Source organism: Eubalaena glacialis, chromosome 8 (genome assembly GCF_028564815.1).
Source record: "Eubalaena glacialis isolate mEubGla1 chromosome 8, mEubGla1.1.hap2.+ XY, whole genome shotgun sequence".
NCBI lineage: Eukaryota > Metazoa > Chordata > Mammalia > Artiodactyla > Balaenidae > Eubalaena > Eubalaena glacialis.
Window position 1 is genome coordinate 105,398,874 of NC_083723.1, and position 25,899 is coordinate 105,424,772.

The following is a 25,899-nucleotide window of genomic DNA, read 5'->3' on the forward strand; positions in this document are numbered from 1 at the left end:
ACGGTGAAGAGTGGCCCCCGCTTGCCGCAACTAGAGAAAGCCCTCGCACGAAACGAGGACCCAACATAGCCAAAAATAAATAAATAAATAAATAAATAAAATCCTTCCCTAAAAAAAAAAAAGAAAGCACATCCTAATAATATGCTCACCCTTCTGTGGCCCTCTCTTTGGCTCAGAAAATCTCAGGGAGCACAGCCTATAGCCTAGCATTCAATGTCAGAAGAAAGCTCTCTCTCCTTCTTGTAATGGTTAAAAGTCAGGGAGGGAACCACTAACAGTGATTCAACATAAAAGAAGGTAATGAGAGCTATCTTCTTAAGAGCCTACATCTGGATTTCCCCAGCTATTATAGGGTCTGAAACATCACTAAGAACCTTGATTTAGACTCTAGGACTTGATTCAACAGACGCTTTCTTCTAGTCTCCCTCCATTCTAAAAATGTAAGGTAAGTAAAGAAGGTCTTCTAGTTTTATTGGAATTCTGCCATTTGCTCTGTGAATTTAACATGCCTCAATAAAAGCATTACATTTCTCTATTTCCAAATCAATACTGACTATAAGGAGGCAGCCTTGGTGAGTGAGCCCGATCACTCCTGCTTCCCAATGTCATGAAGGAGGAAGATACGTAACCCCAGAGAAGTCACTGTGTGGTGTATTATTATAAGGGACTAAGACGACAGGAGAGAGATAAACTTAGGATAATGCTGGAGACTCAAGATTCTTTTGCTATCTTAATGCCTTACATGTTGTTCAGTACTACCCTTCTTCAACCAGAGATCGTGGTTAAATCTGGAAAAGAAATGATAACTCCACTCTTAGCCTCTTTCGTAACATGAGAAAAAGTACTGAAACCAAAATTCAAGTACAGGAGAACTGCGGTGAGACACGGTGAATGAAATGAGCGATGGGCCACAATCTCTCAAATCAACTCAGCTTCTGCTCCCAATCCTGTCAGCAACTACTCTGGTGTCAAGCGCTTTAGCCAAATGTTTAACTTAAGTGTCCCTGGTGATTAAGCCCAAAGAAGTGGATTTTTAAACAAACAAACCTCCTTAAAAACTAGAACTATTTTCTGTTTCTGCCTCAGTCCTCCTGGCACTTAATATTTCTGGGTTGTTTTTATATTCATTTACACTTATTTATTTATATTCATTCATTCGTTTAAAACTGCCACTATTTTTGTAGGTTCTATTTTCTGGCTTCTAGTCCCACCATCCCAATCCTTCCTATACTTTTTTTTTTGATTTTAAATAATCCAAGTATAGTTGATTTACAAGGCTATGTTAGTAATTTATCCCTCCCTGATCCCCTTCCCCTTTGGTAATCATAAGTTTGTTCTCTATGTCTGTGAGTCTGTTTCTGTTTTGTAATTAAGTTCATTTGTGTCATTAGATTCCACACATAAGTGATATCATATAGTATTTGTCTTTCTCCTTCTGACTTACTTAGTATGATAATCTCTAGGTCCATCCATGTTGCTGCAAATGGCATTATTTCATTCTTTTTTATGGCTGAGTAGTACTCTATTGTGTATATATCACATCTTTATCCATTCATCTTTACATGCACATTTAGGTGGCTTCCGTGTCTTGGCTATTGTAAATAGCGCTCCTATGAACTACTACACTATTGCACGTATTGGGGTGCACGTATCTTTTCGAATTATAGTTTTCTCCAGATATATGCCCAGAAGCCTTCCACTACACTTTTGAGTAATTTTATGGTCGCTATTCCTCAAGCCCCGTAATCCTAGTGGTGCGCTGAGAAATGCAGCCCTTTTCGTCTGATGTGCATAATGGAGAGTAACCAAGCTCTAACGAATGACTTCAGCAAGAAGACACTCCCATACTGGCCCATTCTAGTGTCAATGCTCCCTATGCATGTCTTTGACTTTGAGATCCTCATGCAAGTGATAGTCACAGAGTAAATACCAAGACAGAAAAATGGGAAATGATGGCAAAATTTCTTCTAGACATAATTAGTGGTATTTGGAAAGCAAGAATGATATTTCAGAATGAAAAATTCCAGCTTTCTTCAAGTTAGCCAACTAAAAACGCCAGGGAATTAATTAATTACCAGTACCATTTGAGAAACAGGCTTGGACTTGCTGAAATGACACTGAACCAGTTTACCCTCCCTGCTAGGATGGCAAACAAAGTAGCATGTTGAGGCAGGAGTAACAGGACCTTAAAACCAAAAGGGAGACTGAGTCATGCATGGAACAGAAGGTTCAAGGGCAATACACATACCAGAGAAAGAGAATTACTAAGAGGAGGTGAGCAATCTCAAATCCTTTCTCTAGCACCTCAACATTTCCTCTTACTTCTGTTCATTTCCCACCATTATGTCACAGCTTACTACAGGAGGAGCTGCAAAACTTGTTTAGTGGTAAGAGATCAAGTAGGCCAGGATGGTAAATACCTTATTTTCCTATATCACAGGACAAAGATCACAGATATTTTTGTTCAAAGCAATGCATTATTTGGGTTCATTTTCCTAGCCTCAAGATTTTCCTTACACTATGGAATGTCCATGACTTTTATTTCAGACTTACACTTTGTTTCTACCTGTCATATATTAGCCTGGATGAGGAAATATGAGCTTGGTGGAAACTTATTCCAGAATGTGTGGGTGGTTGCCTTACAGCTGAAGGAGACATGCTCTAGCTAGTTTTGCAAGTATGTAATGACATTCTGGCAGGTTCTTCTCCAAGGAAAAAGTTAACATTCACTGATCACCTACTATGTACCAGATCGTCTTTAAATTTCCACTTGGTATTTCACAATAACCCTATGAGATAGGTATTTTACAGATAAATAAGCTGCAAAGTAACAGTAAGTGGCAAGATTCAAACCAACAGCCTTGACTCTAAGCCCAGTCCTCCTTTGAGGGTTCTCCTCAGGCTCTCATTCGCTCTAATCTAGAGTCAATATGATCCTGCCCTTCTGATGAACAACACTAGATAAAATAGAGCAAAACAGAAGCAGGGAGAAGCAACTGTTATACTTCTTTCCCCTGAGACAGTTTGTAGGTAGAATATTACTTCTACTGGGAAGATTCATAATAAAAAAAGATAAAATAGTTTTTTAAGGTCATCCCAATAAATATATGCCTACCTAGTAGAGGGGAAATCCCCTCTTTTGGCAAAATGTGTCATGAAGGCAGTCACATGCTATTTTAAAGTCATGCATGTCACTTGATCTATGGCCCAAAGTCAGTTACTTCCGGGACATGAAGTTAGGCCACTTAGTAAACTACAAAAGAACAGCACTCAAAGATTTGGGATATTACCATTAACAGAATTATTGGAAACTCTTGGGAATAAGCAAGTAAACCATTTTGGAGAGTGACAAGAAATCAATTCTCAGAAAAAAAGATTAGCATTTAATTTTCTCTCCCTTTTAAAAACTAGGTCTGGTTTTAATTGTAAAAGCATACCATGCTCATGAAAAAAATGCAAATAGCACAGGTTATGAAATGAAAAGTTCTAGTTATATATCTTTCCAGAAATTTACTATTCATAATAAAGTAGCTTGCATATATATATCACATATAATAGAATAGCTTTTAAAAGTACATGTTGGTTCATTTACGACAGCATCAAAAAGAATAAAATACTTAAGCTATAAAATGTTGCTGAAAGAAATTAAAGATACCAATAAACGGAAAAACATCTCATGTTCATGCACTGGAAAGCCTAATATTATTAAAGGTGTCAATACTATACAAAGTGATCAGATTCAATGTAATCCCAGTCAAAAATCCCAACGACATTTTTTTGTGGAAATAGAAAAACCTATCCTAAAATTCCTATGAACACAGTTCTCCCAGTTGTGCTGGTATTCACTGTGGTCATGCAGTTACCTTGGCAATGTGTACATTGCTTTTTTGGCTTTTATTGTATAGTCAGTACTATAAATTTTCTGTTTTGAGTTTTGTAACTTTGTAGCATTTTAGATAATGTCGTGTTTGTACTTTGTTGTGTAGAGTAAAACGATTGTGTTGAATAAACCTAGGATTAGAGTGAAAAAAAAAAATTCACATGAAATCTCGAGGGACTCCGAATAGCCAAAATACTCTTGAAAAAGAACAAAGCTGGAGGTCTCAATTTACCAATTTCAAAACTTATTACAAAGCCATAATAATCAAAACAGTATGGGACTGTCATAAAGACAGATACATAGACCACTGGGATAGAATAGAGAGCCCAGAAATAAATCCCTTACATATATGGTCAAATGATTTTTCAATAAGGGTACCAAGACCATTCAATGAAAAAAGGACAGTGCAGGGAAAACTGCAAAAGGATGAAGTCAGACCCTTAACATACATCACATACAAAAATTATCTCAAAATGGATCAAAGACGTAAATGTAAGACCAAAAACTATAAAACTCTCAGAAGAAAACATAGGGGAAAAGCTTCATGATATTATATTTTGTAATGATTTCTTGAATGTAACACCAAAAGCACAGGCAACAAAAATAAAATAGATATGGAGAAATTAGAACCTTGTGCACCGTTGGTGGGAATGCAAAATGGTATAGCTGCTACTGAAAAGAGTATGGCGGTTCCGCAAAAAAAATTAAACATAGAGCTGCCATGTAATCCAGCAATTCCACTTCTGGGTATATACCCAAAAGAACTGAAAGCGGGGTCTTGAAGTGACATTTGTACACTCATGTTCATAGCAGCATTATTCACAATAGCCAAGAGGCAGAATCAACCAAATGTCCATCAAAGGATGAATGGATAAATAAGATAGGATATATACATACAATGGAGTGTTATTCAGCCTTTGAGGAAGGAAATTCTGATACCTGCTACAACATGAGTGAACCTTAAGAACATTATGCTAAGTCAGTCACAAAAGGACAAAAACTGTATGATTTCACTTATATGAGGTATCTAGAACAGTCAAACTTAGAAAGTAGAATGATGGTTGCTAGGGGCTAGAGGGAGGGAGATACGGGGAGTTGTTTAATAAGTATACTTTCAGTTTTGCAAGATGAAAAAGTTCTGGCGATTAATCCCACAACAATGTGAATGTACTTAACACTACCGAGCAGTTCACTTTAAAATGGTTTTAAAAAAAAGGTTAAGACAGTAAATTTTGTATTTTATCAAAATTAAAAATCAAAAAAAAATTTTAAGTACAAGTTGGGTTATACAAAATTGTTATTTTTTTCCCTTTATAATATATCTTATATATTTTTCTGTATCATCACATGCATTTTTTTCCTTCTTCTTTTTCACCATTACCAAGCTCACTGCAACAACTCATTCTTGGACCTATAAATCTTTCCACAATTGTATGAATATAAGCCATTGCCTAAAATTTAGTCAAAATTCTAAAGACTCTACATAGAAAAAGGAATATCAGAGGAAGGTAACACACAGTTACAAAATCCAATTTAAGTTGCTGTCATTAATACTATCAAGGACCATAAAAGTCTCATAACTTCTGATTCAGTGATTGCATTTTAAGGAAAATAATCAAAAGAAGGAAAAGGCTAGACATTCAATATTATCCATAATACTGAAAAAATGAAAATTAATAGAGGCACTGTAAGGAAATCAATCAACACCTTATAGCTATAAAACTGTAATTAGGAAGACTATGTAGGTATATTTAAAATGTTTATTATGTTTACAGTAAAAAAAAAAAAAAACCCCACACATGTACAACTTAACATTTTAACTAAGCTGTAAGCAAGTGGCTCATGGGCCTAATGCATCCCAGAGAGATGTTTTGGTTGGCCTGAATTAAATTAGAATTTGAATATCTTTAGGCACAGCAAAAATTTCCTAATTCACTGCAGTCCACATCACTCTATAATATTTTACAACCAATGCTTCACCTATTCAGACACCTGCATTCTTGACCCCTGAATACGGATAAGAACTGGGAAGGACTTTTAAAAGATACAGACAGATTTCCTGAAGGGTAGTGGGCTGTTCAACGCACTGTTCTTTTGGAAGAACATCAGGATATGTATAATACATATGTACAATAAAACTGAGGCACACATGTACAGCATGGTGATACTTTCCCCCAGATTGGTTTCCAATGCCAATTTGTGCAATTCAAGGCTAAACAGACACAAAACTTTGAATTTACAAAGACACACAAAAAAATACTCCTGGGTATATCTATAACTAAGGTGGTATAAGAAACAAAGATATTTTTTCTGCATACCCCTGCTGCTGATCATCACTCACCTAGTGACTTGTTTGTGGAAATCTGTAAGTTGTTTGTGTGTCACTGTGACAGCTCCCACGGTTGTCTCCTTTGGCAAACCTTTCAAGGAATTCTCTAACCATCGACAAAAAGTCTGTACAAAGAAGAGGGAGAAGCGTTTTAAAAGAAGGCAGGGCTTACTCAACTGAGATCCTACAGGTGATAACCAAAACCCACAGGTTTTCCTTAGTAGCATTAGCTCCCCAAACTTGGAAGCAAGTAAAGGACTTAACAGAAGTACTATTTCTGGCCTTCCAACCCACTGGGGGTTGGAACAGCCTACAAAGGCATGCCTAGACTCCCTTCAAGGGGGCAGCAGGCATCATTTCAGACAGAGCCTTTCAACCTTGGAAGTGAAGTCGCTTCTGGATAAAGCTATTGTTCTGTTTCTGTCATTAAACTTATGTAATATTTTAAAAATTAAACAGCTGCCAGAAAACTCTTGAGCTTAGAGATCAAAGGCAATCCAAAGCAAAAGTTCAGGTACCAGAAAGAGCAGGGACAAAAAGTAGAGTAAGTAAACATTTTAAAAAGTGTATACACGTAATATGAATCCAGAATATTAAGGATTTTAAGGTCACTTCTCTCAGTAGGAGACATATTCAGTCAGTTCCTTTGTGATACCTGCCTGTTCTGTGGGTTAGAAAATTCTTTTTTTTTTTTTTGCTCACTCTTGTTGCTCTTTTTTTATTTTTCTTTTTTTTGGCCACATGGCATGCAGGATCTTAGTTCCCTGACCAGGGATGGAACCCATGCCCCTTGCAATGGAAGTGTGGATGGAGTCTTAACCACTGGACCACCAGGGAAGTCCCTCTTGTTGCTCTTTAAAACAATTTACTTACATCTGAGCATAGTCTCTTTATGTCTTTCATGTGTACAAAAACTGTTTGCTCCCATTCCCCTTCCTCTTCAAACTTAAAAATCAAAATTCTAGAGACTTCCTCTGGGTTCTTATTTTCATTTGAATTGTTATTCTTTGAAAAAGCTCTAATTTTTCTTCATGCCTTTCTTAAGTAGGATGTATGCCTTGGTCACAGTTTTCAGTTGTAAAATAACTTTTTTATACCTAAATTTTTTACATTATGTGTTTTCCCATTGTTAATTTATGAACACAATAGACTAGAGCAAAAGTAAATATTCCACTATAAATGCTTAAAAAGTACTGCATAATTCTCCAAGTGTTGCCCCTTCTGAGCAGAAGACAACATTCTACTCAGACAGAAACAAGCAGAGGCAAACAGCATGAATGAACCCTTAACTGACAAAGCTTTGGCATCCAAAATGACCCACAAGTTAACTATAAGTATCCCCCAAAACAAAAACAGTAAGAAACTAAACTATATACTGTCAACTAATATTTGACAAAGGAGATGAGAATTCCCAATGTAGAAATGACAGCCTTTTCAATAAATAGTGCTGGGATAATTGCATACTCACATGTAGAAGAAAGAAACTGGACTCATGCCTTTCACCACTCACAAAAAGTAACTCAAAATGGATTAAAGACTAAATGTAAGACCTGAAACCATGAAACTCCTAGAAGAATACAAAGGCCTAAAGCATTCTGACATGGGTCTTGATAATGATTTTTTGGCCATGACACCTAAAGCACAACCAGCAAAATAAAAATAAACAAGTGAAACTACATCAATCTAAAAGCTTCTGCACAGCGAAAGAAACCATCAACAAAGTAAAAAGACAACCTAAGGAATGGGAAAAAATATTTGCAAACCATATACCTGATAAGAGGCTAGTATCTAAAATACATAAAGAACCCATACCAGTCTAGCAAAAAGCCAAATAACTCAATTAAAAAATGGGCAAAGGACCTCAATAAACGTTTCTCCAAAGAAGAAATACGAAAGGCCAACAGGTACCTGAAAAAAACGCAAATTAAAACTATAAAGAGGGGCTTCCCTGGTGGCGCAGTGGTTGAGAATCTGCCTGCCAATGCAGGGGACACGGGTTCGAGCCCTGGTCTGGGAAGATACCACATGCCACAGAGCAACTGGGCCCGTGAGCCACAATTACTGAGCCTGCACGTCTGGAGCCTGTGCTCCGCAACAAGAGAGGCCGCGATAGTGAGAGGACCGCGCACCGCGATGAAGAGTGGTCCCCATTTGCCACAACTAGAGAAAGCCCTCGCACAGAAACGAAGACCCAACACAGCCATAAATAAATAAATAAATAAATAAAAGAACGTGAATTTCTTAAAAATAAAAAACTGAAAGCTTGTACCTTTAAAAACAAAAAAAACTATAAAGAGATATCATCTTAACACCTGTTAGAATGGTCATGATCAAAAAGATAAGAGATAACGAGTGCTGGCATGGGTATGGAGAAAAGGGAACCCTTGTACACTGTTGGTGGAATTGTAAATTGATACAGCCACTATGGAAAACAGTTTGGAGGATCCTCAAAAAATTAAATATATATACCATATGATCCAGCAATTCTACTTCTAGGATATATCCAAGGGAAACAAAAACACTAACTCGAAAAGATATCTACACCCCATGTTCACAGGAGCATTATTTACAGTAGCCAAGACATGGAAACAACCTAAGTGTCCATGGATGGATGAATGGATAAAGAAGTTGCAGTATGTGGTACACACAATGGATATTATTATTCAACCATAAAAAACGAGGAAATCCTGGGCTTCCCTGGTGGTGCAGTGGTTAAGAATCCACCTGCCAATGCAGGGGACACGGGTTCGAGCCCTGGTCCGGGAAGATCCCACATGCCACAGAGCAACTAAGCCCATGCACCACAACTACTAAGCCTGTGCTTTAGAGCCTGCGAGCCACAACTACTGAGCCCGCGTGCCACAACTACTGAAGCCCGTGAGCCTAGAGACTGTGCTCCGCAAGAAGAGAAGCCACTGCAATGAGAAGCCCGCGCACCACAACAAAGAGTAGCCCCCGCTCACTGCAGCTAGAGAAAGCCCGCATGCAGCAATGAAGAGCCAATGCAGCCAAAATAAATAAATAAATAATAAATTTATTTAAAAAAAAAAAATGAGGAAATCCTACCATTTCTGACAAAATGGATGACCTTAAAGGCATTATGGTAAGCAAAATAAGTTAGACAGAGAAAGACAAATACTGTATGATCTCACTTATATGTGGAATCTAGAAAAACAAAACAAAATTCATAGAAAAAGAAATCAGACCTGTGGTTACCAGAGGCAAAAAGTGGGGGGAGAGAAACTGGAGGCAGTGGTCAAAAGGTCAAACTTCCAGTTATAAGATAAATAAGAACTAGTTAAGTAAGTAAATCCTATGAGTTTTCAACAAAAGGAGAAAATTTTTTTCTTTTTTTCCTTCTTTTCTTTTTATTGTGTCCATAGGAGAAGATGAATGTTAGCTGAACCTACTGTGGTAACCATTTCACAATATATGTAAATCAAACCATTATGCTGTATGCCTTAAACTTACACACTGATGTAGATCAATTATTTCTCAAAATATTCAAGTCAAGAGACAAAGCTGGTACGTCATCTTCTACTGAAGAATCTGTGTTGAACTTTGAAAATGTATGATTGAGAATGTGCTCAAGAATGTTAATTTTCTTCAGACTTATACCCTTAGTTACGATTTCAATCAGTTTACAGCGTACAGACAACCTAAATTTATGTAAGAGTTCCTTTACAAAAACTCAGTTTTAAGTTGGTGTTTATAGAAAACAACCACTTTAAAAAAAATTATTTTTATTTTACATTGGAGTATAGTTGATAGTTGATTAACAATGTTGTGTTAGTTTCAGGTGTACAGCAAAGTGATTCAGTTATACATATACATGTATGTATTCTTTTTCAAATTCTTTTCCAATTTAGGTTATTACAGAATATTGAATAGAGTTCCCTGTGCTATACAGTAGGTCCTTGTTGGTTATCTATTTTAACAATCACTTTAAAATTATTTAGCAGGGCTTCCCTGGTGGCGCAGTGGTTGAGAGTCTGCCTGCCAATGCAGGGGACACGGGTTCGAGCCCTGGTCTGGGAGGATTCCACATGCTGCGGGGCGGCTGGGCCCGTGAGCCACAATTACTGAGCTTGCGCATCTGGAGCCTGTGCTCCGCAACAGGAGAGGCCGCGATAGTGAGAGGCCTGTGCACCGCGATGAAGAGTGGCCCCCGCTTGCCACAACTGGAGAAAGCCCTCGCACAGAAACGAAGACCCAACACAGCCATAAATAGGTAAATAAATAAATAAATAAATAAATTTTAAAAACCCCATTCATTTGACCCACTATCCCCTATTAAAAAAAATATATATATTATTTAGCAATTCAGTGGGTACACAGTAAACTTAAGAGCACAGGGCTACTTGGTTTCTGTTCCTGCCCCAAATTGCTGCTCTCATTTTCTTCTTTAGCCCTTACCTGTAAGCTTACAAACCCAAAATTTTTTGTAAGGTTAAATGTACATAATAAGTTTTTTGTTACCTGGAAACCAAGTATATTTATTTAAAAGTAAGAGTATGGAAATTTTATTTCTCTTATCAATAACGTTTGGAATAAACTTGGTCCCCAGGGGTTCACAGAATACTTTTTAGAAAAACAAAAAATACTACTGTATTAGATTGAAATAGAACAGGTGTCGTGAACAGCCAGCAAGGGAACTACAGGTACTATTCATTCCTGAAGCACTTGAGCTAATGGAAGAACTGCAGAGCTATTTGATGAAACCAAAGTCACACAGGAGCCTCACAGAGTTTGATGAGTAAGAATTAAGGTTCATGGAGGGGACTTCCCTGGTGGTGTTGTGGTTAAGACTTTGTGCTCCCAATGCAGGGGGCCCGGGTTCTATCCCTGGTCAGGGAACTAGATCCCACATGCATACCGCAACCAAGAGTTTGCATGCCGCAACTAAGGAGCCCGTCTGCCACAACTAAGACCCGGAGCAACCAAATGAATAATTAAAAAAAAAAAAAAGTTAAGGTTCATGGGGCTGTTTCTGAAGTAGAAACCTAGAGAAAATGTTAGAAATCCATTACACATCTACCATCTACCCTACATGTGATTGTTTTTCATTTGAGTGAGCTAACGATCAAGTAATGCATATGCCTAAGACAATTTACACTTATCATTGAATTTTGGAGATGAACACACAAATCCAAGACTAGGCAGAACTTTTGGCTCAGTAACATTAGGGTCTAAGAGTGAAAGTGTACTCTTTTTTTGGGAAACTGCTGAAATTGAGGCTAAGAACTGCAATCCGTGATATAAAATAGGAGATAACATTAAGATGTACATGGACTTAAAAGTTATAAGATACTTATGTATCTGGATTTCTGTGGTTCAATCAAGTCAGCTCACGTTAGGTCCAACTGTGTACTTTTCTGAACTGCTTTTATATTAATATTACAAATTATAAACCTCATTTTAAAAAATAATTTACAGGCTATACACTATATGCTATCATTATGCTCAAAACTTTCATGTAGTACACACAACCTGATTTATAATCATGTGGCCCAGTACTAAAATTAGTTGGACATTACTGGATAGCCTAAAAAAAACTTGCATGCTCAGGTGATAAAGAACCTGGTTCAAGAACTGAAACAGGATATAAATAAATCCAAAGGGGAAACAAATCCAGCTATAGATTGTAGGCTAGTTTTATATGCATATGCCTCCAAACGCTCTGGCTAGATTTATTACCAAGGAACCATATAGTGCTATTTAAGGAACCTGAAATGAATTAACACTTCTTGAATAACCTGTAATATGGGCATCTCTCACAAGTGAACAAAATTTCCCACTGGCCAGCCACATAGCTGAATTCAATGCTTAGTATTCACTTTTGGTAATAAATAAACCCTGTGACAGTGACACAAACATATTTTCTAGAACCCTTCTATAGGCCCCTTCATTTAACAATTAAACTTAGCAATATACCTAAATCAGGTTCCACAAACATACAACAGGACTGGTTTCAAAGTTATAGTCAGCCTCTCAAGGAACTGTTTAGGACTTGTTAGGGTTAGGGACTAACCCTAACTCTTAACTCTTTAAAAAGATTATGAAAACAATCTTACCGGTCTGTCAACTTGCATGATCTCCCAGAGCACTTCGGCCACATCTGGTAGGGTGTATGGGGGGAGACAGAAGCAGCACGTGTGAAGCAGCTGGCTTACAAGTTGCTGTCCAAGCTGGTTCATCACCTGTCCAATCAGTTCTTTCCGTAATTCAAAGTCTTCTTCATGCTGTAAGAAAACAGGAACAGGAAAATTCTAATTTCAACTTTCCAAAGAGCAAGTACTCTTTCCCCTTTAGTCTAGTAATCCCTCTTTCCCAGGGAAGAAAGTATATATAACAGCTGGATTCACAAGGTGCACTAAACGTTCTGTCACCAGGAAGAAAACATTAAGAGTTTAGTTTCAAGGAAATGGGCATGGGCTTCAGCAGAGATTAACCTTAACCCTTAGCTTTTTTTAAGTTTTTTTTTTTTTAATAAATTTATTTATTTTATTTTTGGCTGCATTGGGTCTTCATTGCTGCATGCGGACTTTCTCTAGTTGCACAGCGAGCGGGGGCTTCTCTTTGTTGTGGTGTGCGGGCTTCTCATTGCGGTGGAGTCTCTTGTTGTGGAGCACGGGCTCTAGGCACGCAAGCCTCAGTAGTTGTGGCACTCGGGCTCTAGAGCGAAGGCTCAGTAGTTGTGGCGCACGGGCTTACTTGCTCCGCGGCATGTGGGATCTTCCCGGACCAGGGCTCGAACCCGTGTCCCCTGCATTGGCAGGCGGATTCTTAACCACTGCGCCACCAGGAAGGCCCAACCCTTAGGTTTTTCATGAATAGAACACAGAAGAGAAACAATGGTTAGAGATTAAGGGTAGCAATTTTCTTAACCTTTTTTTTTCTGTTAAAAAATAATTTAAAGTATCTGTATTTCCTTTTTTAAAAAGCAACTGAAAAAAAGAAGACTTCTATCAGGTATCTAATCTCTATCAAAAAAAATCTTACTTATTTTCTTCCTTCTTAGTCTTTGAATATACATATTTCTAATATGTTGAAAAAAAAAAACTTTTAAAGTGCCTTTCACTTCTAGTTATTTTCTTCTTTTCCCTCTCTCTTTTTACTGTCAAAATTCGTCAGTAATTAGCCTAGTCACATACTTAATTCTTCACTGCTCTCCCTTACCTTCAATTCTACTCCACATCTAGTCAAACCTACCTTTGAAAATTTTGTGAACCACTTTACTCCTCCAGCCAAAAAGGTCTCTTAAGTGTCTACTAGTATATTTAATACTATCCTGACTTTCTCTGATTTTGATTTATACCCCAGTTAGATTTTCCTCCCCTCTCCAATCCATCCAAATAGCTCCACTGAGGTCCTTCCTCTTCCAGAAAGTTATCCCAACCTACTTCTTTCCAAAGAGTTTTCCCTCCTCTGATCTCATAGCAATCATGACTTTTATCACTTATCTGACAATCAAATACTGCCTTGTTGCTGTTGTTTAATTCTTTATAACCGTATCTGTTTCTCTCTTCAATTAGACACCAAATGGCTTGGGAGCAGAGATAATTTCAGACTAGTTGATACAGCTTACGACACTTAGTACAGGTTGTCTTAAATCTACTAGTTGATATTTTGGTTACTGAATGATCCACTATGGAATATGCCTACTAACACAGATCAAATAAGGAGATGCTGGTTTTCCCCTAAGGAATGAGAAAGAGATATGAGAAAACAATGAGCTACAAAGTAGAAAGACTACATTGTTTATACTTACATCATTGGCTACCCCTGTGTGGATGAGGTCTCGTAGGAACCTCATGACACTACAGTTGGCATCCCGGTGGTCCAGGGTAGTAGAGGCAATGGCCCATTGTAAGATAGGGATGACAACCTGGCTCCTCAGCAAGGTAACAGGGCTACGCTGAATAAACCTGGTGTGGAAAGACAAGCTATGTATAAATGACAGGATTAGGCTATAAAAGCAGCCAGTGTAAAAGGCAAAACTATGGAGACAGGAAAAAGATCAGTGATTGTTAGGGATTGAGGGAGTGGAGGGTAGGGGGATGAATAGGTGAAGCACACAGGATTTTTAGGGTAGTAAAACTATTCTGTATGATACTATAATGGTGGATATATGTCATTATGTCATTACACATTTGTCCAAACCCATAGAAAGAACACCACCAAGACAGAACCCTAATGTAAACTATGGACTTTAACAATGACGTGTCAATGGAGGTTCATCAATTCTAACAAATGGACCACTCTGGTGGGGGATGTTGATAGTAAGGAGGCTGTGGGGAAGGAGAGGGGAAGCTAGGGGTATATGGGAACTCTATACTTTCCACTCAGTTTTCTCAGATCCTCTAATGTTTACAGAGAATCTCCAAGAAAAAGATAAAACACTGTTCCAAATTTATTTTACCAGGCAACCATTTGTGTAAAGAGCATCTCTAGAGATTCATTTTTCAAGGAACACACCAGGAAAACAGGTTGACAACCCACCCAACAATTCTCTCATACCAACACACACACACACAAAAAAAAAGGGTTTTCTAACTTGTCCAAAAATTAACAAAAAAAACAGTGTTCATTACTAATTGATCTGGTTCAAATTCCTGAGCTAAAGACTAAGAATGAACATAAATGTCAGTGTTACTAGTGAAAGGAATTTAAGCAAAAAGTGGGGTGGCTGGCTAGGGGTAGAGGTGGGAAGTACATACCAGATAACTTCTAAGGCACATTAAAAGCCTAAGGATTTTTTATTCTGAGATATGATTATATCTAAAGGATGCTAAGCTTCTCAAGGAAGAAGTTTAAGTAAAGCATGACATCATAGTACCATAAAATGTTAAAACTACATGGGATTCTACAGACTGTCTAGTCAAATATTCTTGCAAAGCTCATTTTTATTGTCTTGGGCATGTTCCCTCCTTCATGCAAGGAAATCAGTTATTTTCCCCTGTTCTCATCCAACTCTTCTTCATTTATGGGAATATTCTGGTTCACGATTTAACTTTGGGTTATGAACCATTAATCTACCTACTCCTCTTACCTCACTTTACAGAGAAGGAAACAGTTAACTGTTAGGTGACAAGATCAAGCAGTGATGAGGATGAGCAATAAAAAAAAAGGGTTGCTCTTCAGAAGGACTGACCTGGTGGCTAGCCTGAATAGGTCGTCCACAGTGTCAGGGTGATTCTGGAGCCCATTCTGCTGTTCTAAGAGCTGAAAGGTGGGCATGCACAGTGCCTAGAAAAGAAGTGATTTTAAAACAAATGCTTGTAAATTAATGCCATGGGATTCAGACTTGCTAAATATCATAACATATACAAAGAGAACAAAGAGGGAAAGCACAGATAAGTAAGAAAAGAAAAAGACTTTGATGAGAGATCAAGAAAGGGAAGATATAAATCTTTCTCAGTTGACAAAAACAGTCTTCACATATGAAGTCCACATTTCAGAAGGGGTTGAGGGTACAGATTTCTGTTGATGAAACTGGGTAGATGTCACCTCAAATTTTTAGAAGCTTCTGAAAGTGAAGACTGTGCTTATGTACTAGATATGGTCTGGTCCACTAAGGGAGTAGTTGATGTTTTAATAATAATAACTATGAAATGTCAATTTTAAAGGGAAAGACATCTTGGGAAAAGGAGCATTATGATTTAACTCCCTAATATATTTCCCCGCCCTGTGAATAGGAGAGGGTAAAAGCAGTATATCAGGAGACTTTTCCGATGCCTGCTATTTACCCTAAGACCATCCCTCCTAAGTAAACTAGTTCATTGGCTGTTCCAGGCAAGAAATTAAAAACAGAATCATGCTTGAGCTTAGAGATCCTTTATTTTAAATCCACTTGTCCACCTTCCCACCCTCCAAAAAAATCCTATCTCTGGATAGCATAAATCAGACAGTAATAACTGTAATGACCAGTACATTTGTGTGGTCAATCTCTCTCTCATTCTCCCAAGCAGGCCTGTCCAGAGAACAACTAGGAAGTTCTACCTCCCTATTATTAGGACATCATCATGCCTGGGAAGGAAATATGAAGAAGCAACAGAATTAAAGACATGGTGAAGAACACACCGCTAGGCCTTTAGACCCTCCAAGAAAACATACCTGGAGCATGTCTAGTAGTCCCTGCCGACAGCCCTCTTCCATGCCATACTCATCCACAAGGATACTACCAAGGTACAGGAAACAGGAATGCTGATGTACATGGTAAACATTCACCATCTGCCAAGGGAAAACCCAATTAGTTCAATTCTTTACCCCTCAAAAAGTATCAGCTTAGGACTTCCCTGGTGGCGCAGTGGGTAAGAATCCGCCTGCCAGTGCAGGGGACACGGGTTCGGGCCCTGGTCTGGGAAGATCCCACATGCCGCGGAGCAACTAAGCCCGTGTGCCACAACTACTGAGCCTGTGCTCTAGAGCCCGCGAGCCACAACTACTGAAGCCCGCGTGCCACAATTACTGAAGCCCGCCTGCCTAGAGCCTGTGCTCCACAACGAGAAAAGCCACCACATTGAGAAGCCCGCGCACTGCAACGAAGAGTGGCCCCCGCTCGCCATAAGTAGAGAAAGCCCGCGCGCAGCAACGAAGGCCCAACGTAGCCAAAAATAAATATTAATTAATTAATTAATTAATTTTTTAAAAAAGTATCAGCTTAGGTAGCTGTCTGGAGGAAGAAATTCTGAGATAGACTGGTCTCTTCTCTTTAAGACAACGTAGTAAAGCTTGTTGGCAACATTTTTCTAAAACATAGGGCTCAATTCCTCAATTATTTTCAAGTACTCTATTTAGAGTTCTTTCAAGCCTTTGACCTTTTTTTATCTTTCCAAAACAATGTTGTAGGAGAGTTGTGTAATATTTACTTCAAGCTGGAACCATTAAAGAGTTATTATCCAAGGCTTGTGTAATATTTACAAAACCCTAACAATATACCTTAATTTTCCAACCTACAAGTTGCTCTTATTTGCATCAAAGATAATTCTTTTTTAAAAAAACAACCACAGCAGGAACAAAATATCCAATGCCCTTCATATTAGAGGAGACTCTGAAAGCATTGTTTAAATTGGCTTCTAAACCCCTCTATTTAATCTTTTGAGTAAAAACAGCGTTTCCAATCAAGATATCTGAATCTCTACAGAATAAAAAATTTTAATATAATATAAATATTTAAATTAAATTATTTGTTTAGGATTTTTACCCTACTATCCTCCAAAAATTAAGAGGCCACCGTACATTCATCTATTTAAAATGCCATCACATGGGAATTCCCTGGCAGTCCAGTGGTTAGGACTTTCACTGCCATGGGTCCAGGGTTCGATCCCCGGTCAGGAAACTAAGATCCCACAAGCTGCGTGGTACAGCAAGAGGGAAAAAGAAGGCCATGCAACACATATGTATTCATCTTATTATATAAATTCAATTCTTTGAGCTTGGTGGGAGCGGAAGGGTAGAGTAACTGGCGCTTATCAGCATATACCATGAAAAGAACACGAGATGGGAGCTATGAATCTGTTCAGTGTTGTATACTCAAAACTATATGCTGTACTTAACGAACAATATAAGTTACGGGTTGGCAAACTTTTTCTTAAAGGGCCAGATGGTAAAAGTTTTAGGCTCTGCCGGCCTTACAATCTTTTGACTACTTAACTTTGCCACTGTAGCACAAAAATGGCCAATAAGCAATAATTAGATGAATAAGCATGACTATCTCTCAGTAAAACTTTATTTACAAAAACACGTGGCAGGCCCACTGGCTGTAGTTTACTGACCTCGAATTTATGGGATTTTTGTCACATAAGATGCTACCTTATGCTACTGGAATAAAAGAATAACATAAAAGTCATGAAAGTATCCTCCAATAGCAAAGGGGAGTTAAATCACATTGTATTGGACCCAGAACGTATTGCACTGAAGGGGACACTTGACCAGAGGTGGACACAGCCTAAATGCAAAACATATACTGTTGTACTCGGTACAGTAAATACAGAAAATCACTAAAAATTAAAATTCTGTTAAAATATTTACCTGCACAAACTTTAATCAAATCTACAATTTAAGGAGGCATGGTCATGTAAGTACCAACTGACACTGCAACAGCATGACCCTGGCTCAGGGTAAGAGCTTCCTTAAGAGTGAGGCAGAACTTGAGGGGGCACTCACTGTCAGAGTCAGCCTGATAGATGCCCAGGTGGAGAAGGGTCACTTCAGGTTGGCTGGGTGGGGTCTAGCCTGAAGCCCTGTGGTAGTTCTCCTCACAGCATGAGTGCAAAATTTGAGAAGGTACTTGCTCAGAGTCCTGCAAATGCAGGACTGGCACTTTGCCTCACCTCCGTCAATTTTGTGCCCATGGCACCTCACTTGCTTAAATCTAGTTCCGGCCCTGCTGTAAGGTTAACACCAACATAAATTACTTAGTGAATTAAGTCACTAGTCATAGGTGTCTCATACAGAATATTCTAGACATGAATATGATCTCAGAGAGCCATGTACAGTGAGGCACACCATCATAATTACATACCAATCTTGGTGACTGAAAGAGTCAAATTTATTTCTCGACAAATAAGACTTATGTAAATAACTAACTATGGTGAAGAAAGAAGAAAATCTCTTTGGGCCAGAAATAGCAAAGTTTGACTTGCCACATTTTTAAAAAGGAAATTAATATAAAATGCTTAACATGGGTATATAAGAGCTGAGCATTAAAGTCATTCCCATTTCTGAATTCCACACTGAAATGTGCTGCTATTTAGACTATCACTATACAGAACAGATTACAGGCTATTTGCCTTATAAATAACATACCTACCACAGGCACTACTTATCTCTTTCAAATATACTTTAGTTTGTATTTAAGAAATACAAAAATGTTTCATTTCATCAGCAGAGTTTTTGTTCTAAAAGGCTCCTATTTCAGAAGTCTGTATACTCTACATTTTCCCTCTTGTAGAGAACTCACCTGTGTGACTAGTGGCTGCAGCAGGGCTGCAGATCCTTTGCCTACACAGCGAACAGCAAAACGGAGGCACCTGCAACAACGTTCTACAATCCGATTATCAGCCCGGTGCTTATTTAGAGTCTCAGATAAAACTGGCCATATCTGAGTCAAAAGTGAAAAGAGCACAGAAAGAAAATGAACAACTAAGTGCTGAAAAAAATGCTCCCAAGTTGGTAACAACTTATTTGGCTTTTAAATAATTTGGAAAAATCTTTCTTTATAGGAACACACATGGCCTGATTCTGGTCAGTGGGTGTGTGTATATGTGCTGAGGTTCAATACACTACCCATCACTGAAACAACCACTTCTTAACGGAAGCACAATGACTCTTTACAACTCAAGAGGAGCATGTCTAACTTTACGAAAAGACAAAGATACATATTTTCCTAAATTCTGGACTTCCTGATTTAGGATGGGAAGAAGCAGAATGAATTATAGAGGAAGAGATATTTAAAGACAGTTCCAAGAAGTTGGAAGACCTTGAACAAAAGGACTAGAGCTAAGGAAATGGCAAGGTTTGATATCACTGAACACTTAAGGATATTTGGTGTTTCCCCCCTGAAGTCTGAAAAGCACTTCTCAAAACATGCCCTCTGATCCTCACATTACCCTCAGTTTTTAAAAAAAGTACAAAGGAAGTACATTATCAAAGAGGAAACTAACTATGATGGCTAACTGGCTTTGTCAAAAACATTTTGCCGGTAATGATCATGCCTCCCAGCAACAATAAGATTCACACAGTTAATCTCTCCCTACTTTGGCCTTTCAGTGCATTTCCCCACAGCCTGTTTTCTTACCAAATCTAAAATCAAAAATATTTATCTGGATGGTTCTGTTGCTCTTTTCATTGATATTTAAAGCATATCAACAAATTGAATCTTCCTGTGAACCTAGAAGACAGTACCTTCTCACTTCAGTTACCCAGAGCCTTATAAGGAAAAAGGAAGCTCCACAGGCGTACATTAGCACTTACTTCCTGTATGACTTTTTGGCACGGATGAGTCTGTCCATTTTCCACAATGGGATTGGTGTGCCTGGGGAAAGACAATGGCCCAAATTAGCGAAAGAAGAGCAATTTCATCAAGGACCCAGGGCCCTAATCCCTGTTAGTTTACTTAGTATCATTCTCACCAATTAAAGAAAACCAGAGTATTTTTAAGACTCAATACCTTTTTCTCCCACTCTGTTCAAACACAAGCACAGGTTTAATCATCCCATCAATTTTTTCTCACCTTTAAGCCTCTTCTACTGTAACATGTAAATTCAATCCAACTCTGGCTACATGGCTGTGGGTGTGGGGCGCTACAACTATCCTTTCCATCTTTTTTCCCTTTATAAACCTGAATATGTAGTTTCTTCCAAACTAATAAATATATTCAGATTGTCTGAATCCACTATGAGAAACCAAGTACTGCTTCATTCCCAGCATTAAAAGGCAAAAGCATTAGGAACCCTGGTCTACCAAAGATGTTTCTCATGGTTCTAGTCTAAATCCAATGATACACAACATGGGCCCACCCACAGTATATCCAATCCAACTATTTGTCTAGTTCTAGAATCCACTAATTTGAAGGAAAGCAGGAAAAAAAACAAAAACAGAAAAACACTACGATTAGCTACCTACCTCTTCAAAGCAACAAAATTCTTGAATTTTAAAAAGCTCAATAGCAACTCAATAAAAATCTAATTTTTTAAAAATCAGGGCATGTCCACCTTTTGCAGATTTTCTTTCATTTATTGTGAAATAGGAGTTATTGTTAATAGGCTCTCAGAATGGTATGCAACAGGGCTCCCCTAATTATATAAGGAAAGCATTATACCAACTCAGAAAAAGATATTTGTAGACAAGAACTAACAAGCTAAAACAACACCTCAGTTTTAATTTCTTCCACATAGGTTTTTATGCAACTATTAATTGATATTCCAGTTATACCTACAGGACTCACAAATTTATTATGCAACTAAGAAAGGATCACTCTTTGAACACTGTCACTCTAATGCTGTTTTAATCATTACGCTCCTCTTGACTTCAAAGAAAGTTTAATTTCACCTGGTTACTGAAGAGGCTTCATTATTTTTTTGCACCCATACACTATATAGCAATGACTCTGAAAGTGTAGTCCTTGGAATAAAAAGCAACAACATCTGCGAACTTATTAGAAATGTAAATTCTTGGGTCCTATCCAAGATCCAATCCATCAGACACTCTGGGAATGGGACCCAGCAATCTGTTGCCTTGGTAATTTAAGTACTACAGGCAACTTTGATGCATGTTAAAGTTTGAGAATCACTGATCTAGAGACCTAGAGAATTAATTACATTTTAAAGGGTCTTTTGACAAAGGTCTACCAAAAATAAATTCTTAGAATTTGCCTTTGCAATTGTAATAGGACTAAATTAGTCTCCTGACAAAGGGAGTTTATAGGAGGTACTCGGAAGTTGGAGGAAAAAACACTTCCTTACTTCAATACATAATGGTCTCATTGGAGCTTTTAACCCAGGGCAGGAACCTGGCATCTCTCTTCTTACCTAAATATCACTGCAAGGCGATCTAAGAACACAGTGGGATCTGAGGATATGCCGTTGCTGGGCTCCTGAGACAACAGCTGAAGAGACAGATATTCACACCCAGTCATTACACATACAAACCTACAGCAAACACTGCAATATATACCCTTGTACATCAACCTCTGTCTCAATCTCTGATTATTTCCTTATAACAGATTCCTGAAAGTTACTCAAAATGGTAAAAACTTTTAAATTCATATTAGCAAATTATTTTCCTCCATCTTACTGCATCCTGGCCAGGAATGCATATTAACTTTTACTATATGATCATTGTGGAGTGGAAAACAGTATCATTTAATTTTTTCCCATTTACTTTTACAATGATTAGGATATTGTAGACATTATACATTATAATATAGATTATATGTATTATACTATATAATATATATTTATATTATACTCTTATAATATAAAGCTTCAAAATCATTATAGCTTTATAATATATTTTAAGAGGTAAGGCAAGTTGCCACCTCTTACTCTTCTTTCCTAAAATTTCTTAGATACTTCTACCAGCATATTATTAGAGATAAACTTTAGAGTCACTTCGTCAAGTTCTCCTAAAAATCCCACTGGTATGTTCATTGCTATTGTACCATAAAAGTAATATGAGAAGAGCTGACGTTTTTACAACACTCTTCAAGGAAACATGATAGGTTATGGTTTTAGTTGTTAACTTGAATGGTGTTTTTCCCACTGTCATCTTGTAAATGGTATTTCTGATACAGTGAAAATCTACTGATTTTGGAATACTTATTTCATATATATAGCTACTTTGATAAACTTATTAATTTTAATAACTTCTCAGTTCATTCTCTTGGCTTTTCTGGTTAGATAAAAGACCACCTGCAAATAAAAAATTTTGTCTTTTCCTTTCTAACATGTAAACATATTATATTTGTTTCACCCCTTACTTAATTGGACTCACCTTTTTCAATGCCATAACCTGAACAGAACATAGTTCACTAAGACATTCAGTAATTTTATCCAAAGGTAATCTGGCTAGGACAAGTGCTGTCCCTGAAAGACAAAAGAAGATACAAATGAAGAAAATAAAAGCTGAACTGAGGTAATTCATTGGTCTACATCATATGGCTAACAGAAAAGGCTGACTGGTTCCATTCTTTCAAAAAGATCAGCACTGTTTTTAAATTATAATAGTTTGTTATTTATGGTTGGGTTTTTCTTCATTTGGCTTAGAAGACCATACCGCCTTTCACATTGACATTTACAACTGAAGTTAATATTAAACTATTTCTCCTCAGCAGCCTATTGGTTTAAAGATGTTTAAATACATAGCCCCACTTCCAATTCTTCAAAGACTTAAATGAGTGCTTTGAACAGAAAAGTAATAGTTAAGTTTGTCTTTCTTTCATTTTTAAATAGTTGCAAAAATCTCCCCTCTCCCTTTTCCCCCCAAATAAACAGTAATAAATCCATAAACCTTCACATTTGAATAAAAAACTGAATGATTTTTCTTGACAGTCTATAAACCATGGACGAATTAGATTTTTTATTTAAAACTAGGAGGAAAAAATCTAACAAATACAATTTTCTCCTTTTAATTTATCCCTATAGAAAAGAATGTTACTAATAAGTTTCCTATATCTAGAAGATACCACTGATATAGCTGGGATGCCACATTCTATTATAAGTTAGACGTCACATTAGCATCAAGGTTAAATTTCACGAGAAAATGACAAGATGGCAGCGATACCCACTGGCAGTAGTTAAGAAAAATCTGACCTGATTTAACGCCAGAAAATGTGGCAAAAGAAGATTGAAAAGAAAAGAAAATCTGTCTTGAAAATGCATAGTTACATTGGCTGGTAGGGAACCTGACCGTAGAAGTGAGAAAGAACAGTTAGTTGACATTTAACAGTCACCCAATCTGGACAAGGCTGTCTGCCACTCACAGAGACTTAAAAGATGCTACACAGGCCGTATTACCCAATCTTTTACTTGATATACCCCAATAAAAGATTGCTCAATCTTTTATTTGATATACTAGCTTTAAGGATTTCACTACCTCACAGGACACCCCAATTTGTTTTCAGAAAGTATGGTTACAAAGCATTTTCTTTCTAGGAGCCAGTAAACTGTCAACAATCAATTCCTCATAAAATAAATCTGTTCCCTCTTTTCTAAGATAATCTTTCAAATATTTAAAAATAGCCACTATGTTAAAGTCTCCTCTAAGTCTTTTCCCCTAGCATAATATCTCTAGTTCTTCCATTACTCTGAGTTTCACCACCACCCTGGCTGTTTGCCTCTTGATCAGTGTAAACTGATCAGTAATGGTTAAAGACCATTAAGCGACCAGAACCCTTGGCTTCTAGTTATAGGACTGAGCCAGGCACACTACCTTTAAATTTCCACTTACTTCTTTGGTATAGCAATGCTTATTTGGTCTCCGTTTTTATTCTCTGCCCCAACTCAAAAAGGAACTATGTTTAGTTCCAATGTGTTGTCTCCACGCAAAATCTAGGTTCGTGCTATAAATACTGTAAGCACTTTGTATTAGTTATATAGCCTTAAAATATTCTAAGAATGCATGTACACATAATCAACACCCTCCCCTCTGAGTGACCTTCCCCATAACTGAGTAAACTGCACTGAAAAGTGGGATACAAATGATATAACCCCTAGAATTGGCTTAGAGACTGTTCCTTCTTAATATCTTAAGTAAATACCTTTTAGCAAGCCCACAGCAGCTTCTGGAGACAACATGAAGGAATCAAGGGAACGGGCAATCTCTAGGAGTCCATGAAAGTGCTGAGCCATGTGGTCTCGGCAGACAGAGCAAATGTTATGAATGGCTTTGGCTGCAGCAGAAGCCAGAGGTTTTTCACACAGTCCTTTCATCAAATAGCCCAACACAGGGTCTAAGGAGAAAATCCATACGTAAAGATTACATTATTTGAAACTCAAGGAAAATTTCTATTTGTTAGAACAAAGGTTTTACATTCACTTTTTAAGCAAAAGAACCATTTTTAAAAAATGAAATGTGTTTAAACTCCAATGTTTTTACATATAAAAATGGAGCTGATCTCACTGACAAATGGTGTCAGAGAGAGTCCTATCTATTTATCTTCCATTTCTTTCCTTGTGGAAATCAACTGTTGCTTGTTGCTAGGGCTTCACAGAGCACAGTTTGAAAACCACTGATTCAGTCTGAAACCACTGGTGGATATAACCATCAAGTATTAATAGGGTAATGTAAGAAAGACGATAAAGCTCAGAGAGTACCATTATACTCAGAGATTAGTCACTTTGTTAAAAAAAAAAAAAAAAAAAGCAGTCTACATTAATCAGGACAATGACAGTTATCTAAAGCTGACACTTTTATACTTGCTTCTTTATAATTATAAAAGGCCCCCAAACCACACAGATGGATCTTTAGCACTTCTAAAAGAATTAATTCATTATGTTTTACTTTCTGCCAAATGTAAGTGTTCTAAGAAAAGTGATTACAAAGGCGAATTCCTATAAAGCAAATCCTAGTTATCCTTTACCTTGCTTCATAAAAATCAGAATGTTTTTCTATGAAAAAACCCTAAGAAAAATCATACATGGTTAAAGAGCATTTTATGTGTACTACAGAGTAACTGCATACCAAACCTTATAAAAGAAGTAATCTCTGAAAGCCCATTTAAAAGTTATCTCCATTTCTAGTCTAATGACAAAAACAATGCACCAACCCAGCATGAACCTGCTCCCCTCCACAAAAAAAAAAAAAAAGGTCTGTTTAGCATGGGAATCAGAACTAGAATCTAAAACCTAGCCCACGCAACTCTAAATACTATAGGCTTCAATGATTCTCAAATTAAATATTTGTGTTTTTGACTATTCTAGAGTAAGTATGAACACTCAGCAATTTGTCTTCTAATTGAGGCACAAATTTGAATGAGATACTATAGGTGGTACTGAATGGTAAGTCTTAACAAACAGATAAACCCACTTAGTTTCTTTGTGGAAAAAGTGTTCAGAAAAGAAAGCCAAATTTTGAGACAGATAATGGAAGTGAAGAGATTTAAGAATTAGAAAATAGGTATTTTGAAAAAATTTTTAAATGGTATGTTGAACTTGAAAGTGGCTCAGCTATGATGTAATAAGCCTAT

The 25,899-nt window shown here is 37.4% G+C and overlaps 1 protein-coding gene across 3 annotated transcripts in view; it reads right to left on the bottom strand.

Moving 5' to 3' along the window:
• Positions 1-25,899, bottom strand: part of TNPO3 (transportin 3) — an 80,504-nt gene that overhangs the window by 3,574 nt on the left and 51,031 nt on the right. For 2 of the 3 annotated variants that reach the window (XM_061198706.1, XM_061198707.1), the window contains exons 12-21: positions 24,472-24,663; positions 22,707-22,798; positions 21,743-21,819; positions 20,187-20,247; positions 19,174-19,314; positions 16,326-16,442; positions 15,364-15,458; positions 13,981-14,137; positions 12,284-12,451; positions 6,222-6,334 (exon numbers count right to left, since the gene is read on the bottom strand). In XM_061198706.1, the coding sequence (XP_061054689.1) occupies positions 6,222-6,334; positions 12,284-12,451; positions 13,981-14,137; positions 15,364-15,458; positions 16,326-16,442; positions 19,174-19,314; positions 20,187-20,247; positions 21,743-21,819; positions 22,707-22,798; positions 24,472-24,663 (1,213 nt within the window). Of the gene's footprint in view, positions 1-6,221; positions 6,335-12,283; positions 12,452-12,481; positions 13,027-13,980; positions 14,138-15,363; positions 15,459-16,325; positions 16,443-19,173; positions 19,315-20,186; positions 20,248-21,742; positions 21,820-22,706; positions 22,799-24,471; positions 24,664-25,899 lie in introns of those variants that run through there. The other variant, XM_061198708.1, reaches the window with a different exon arrangement.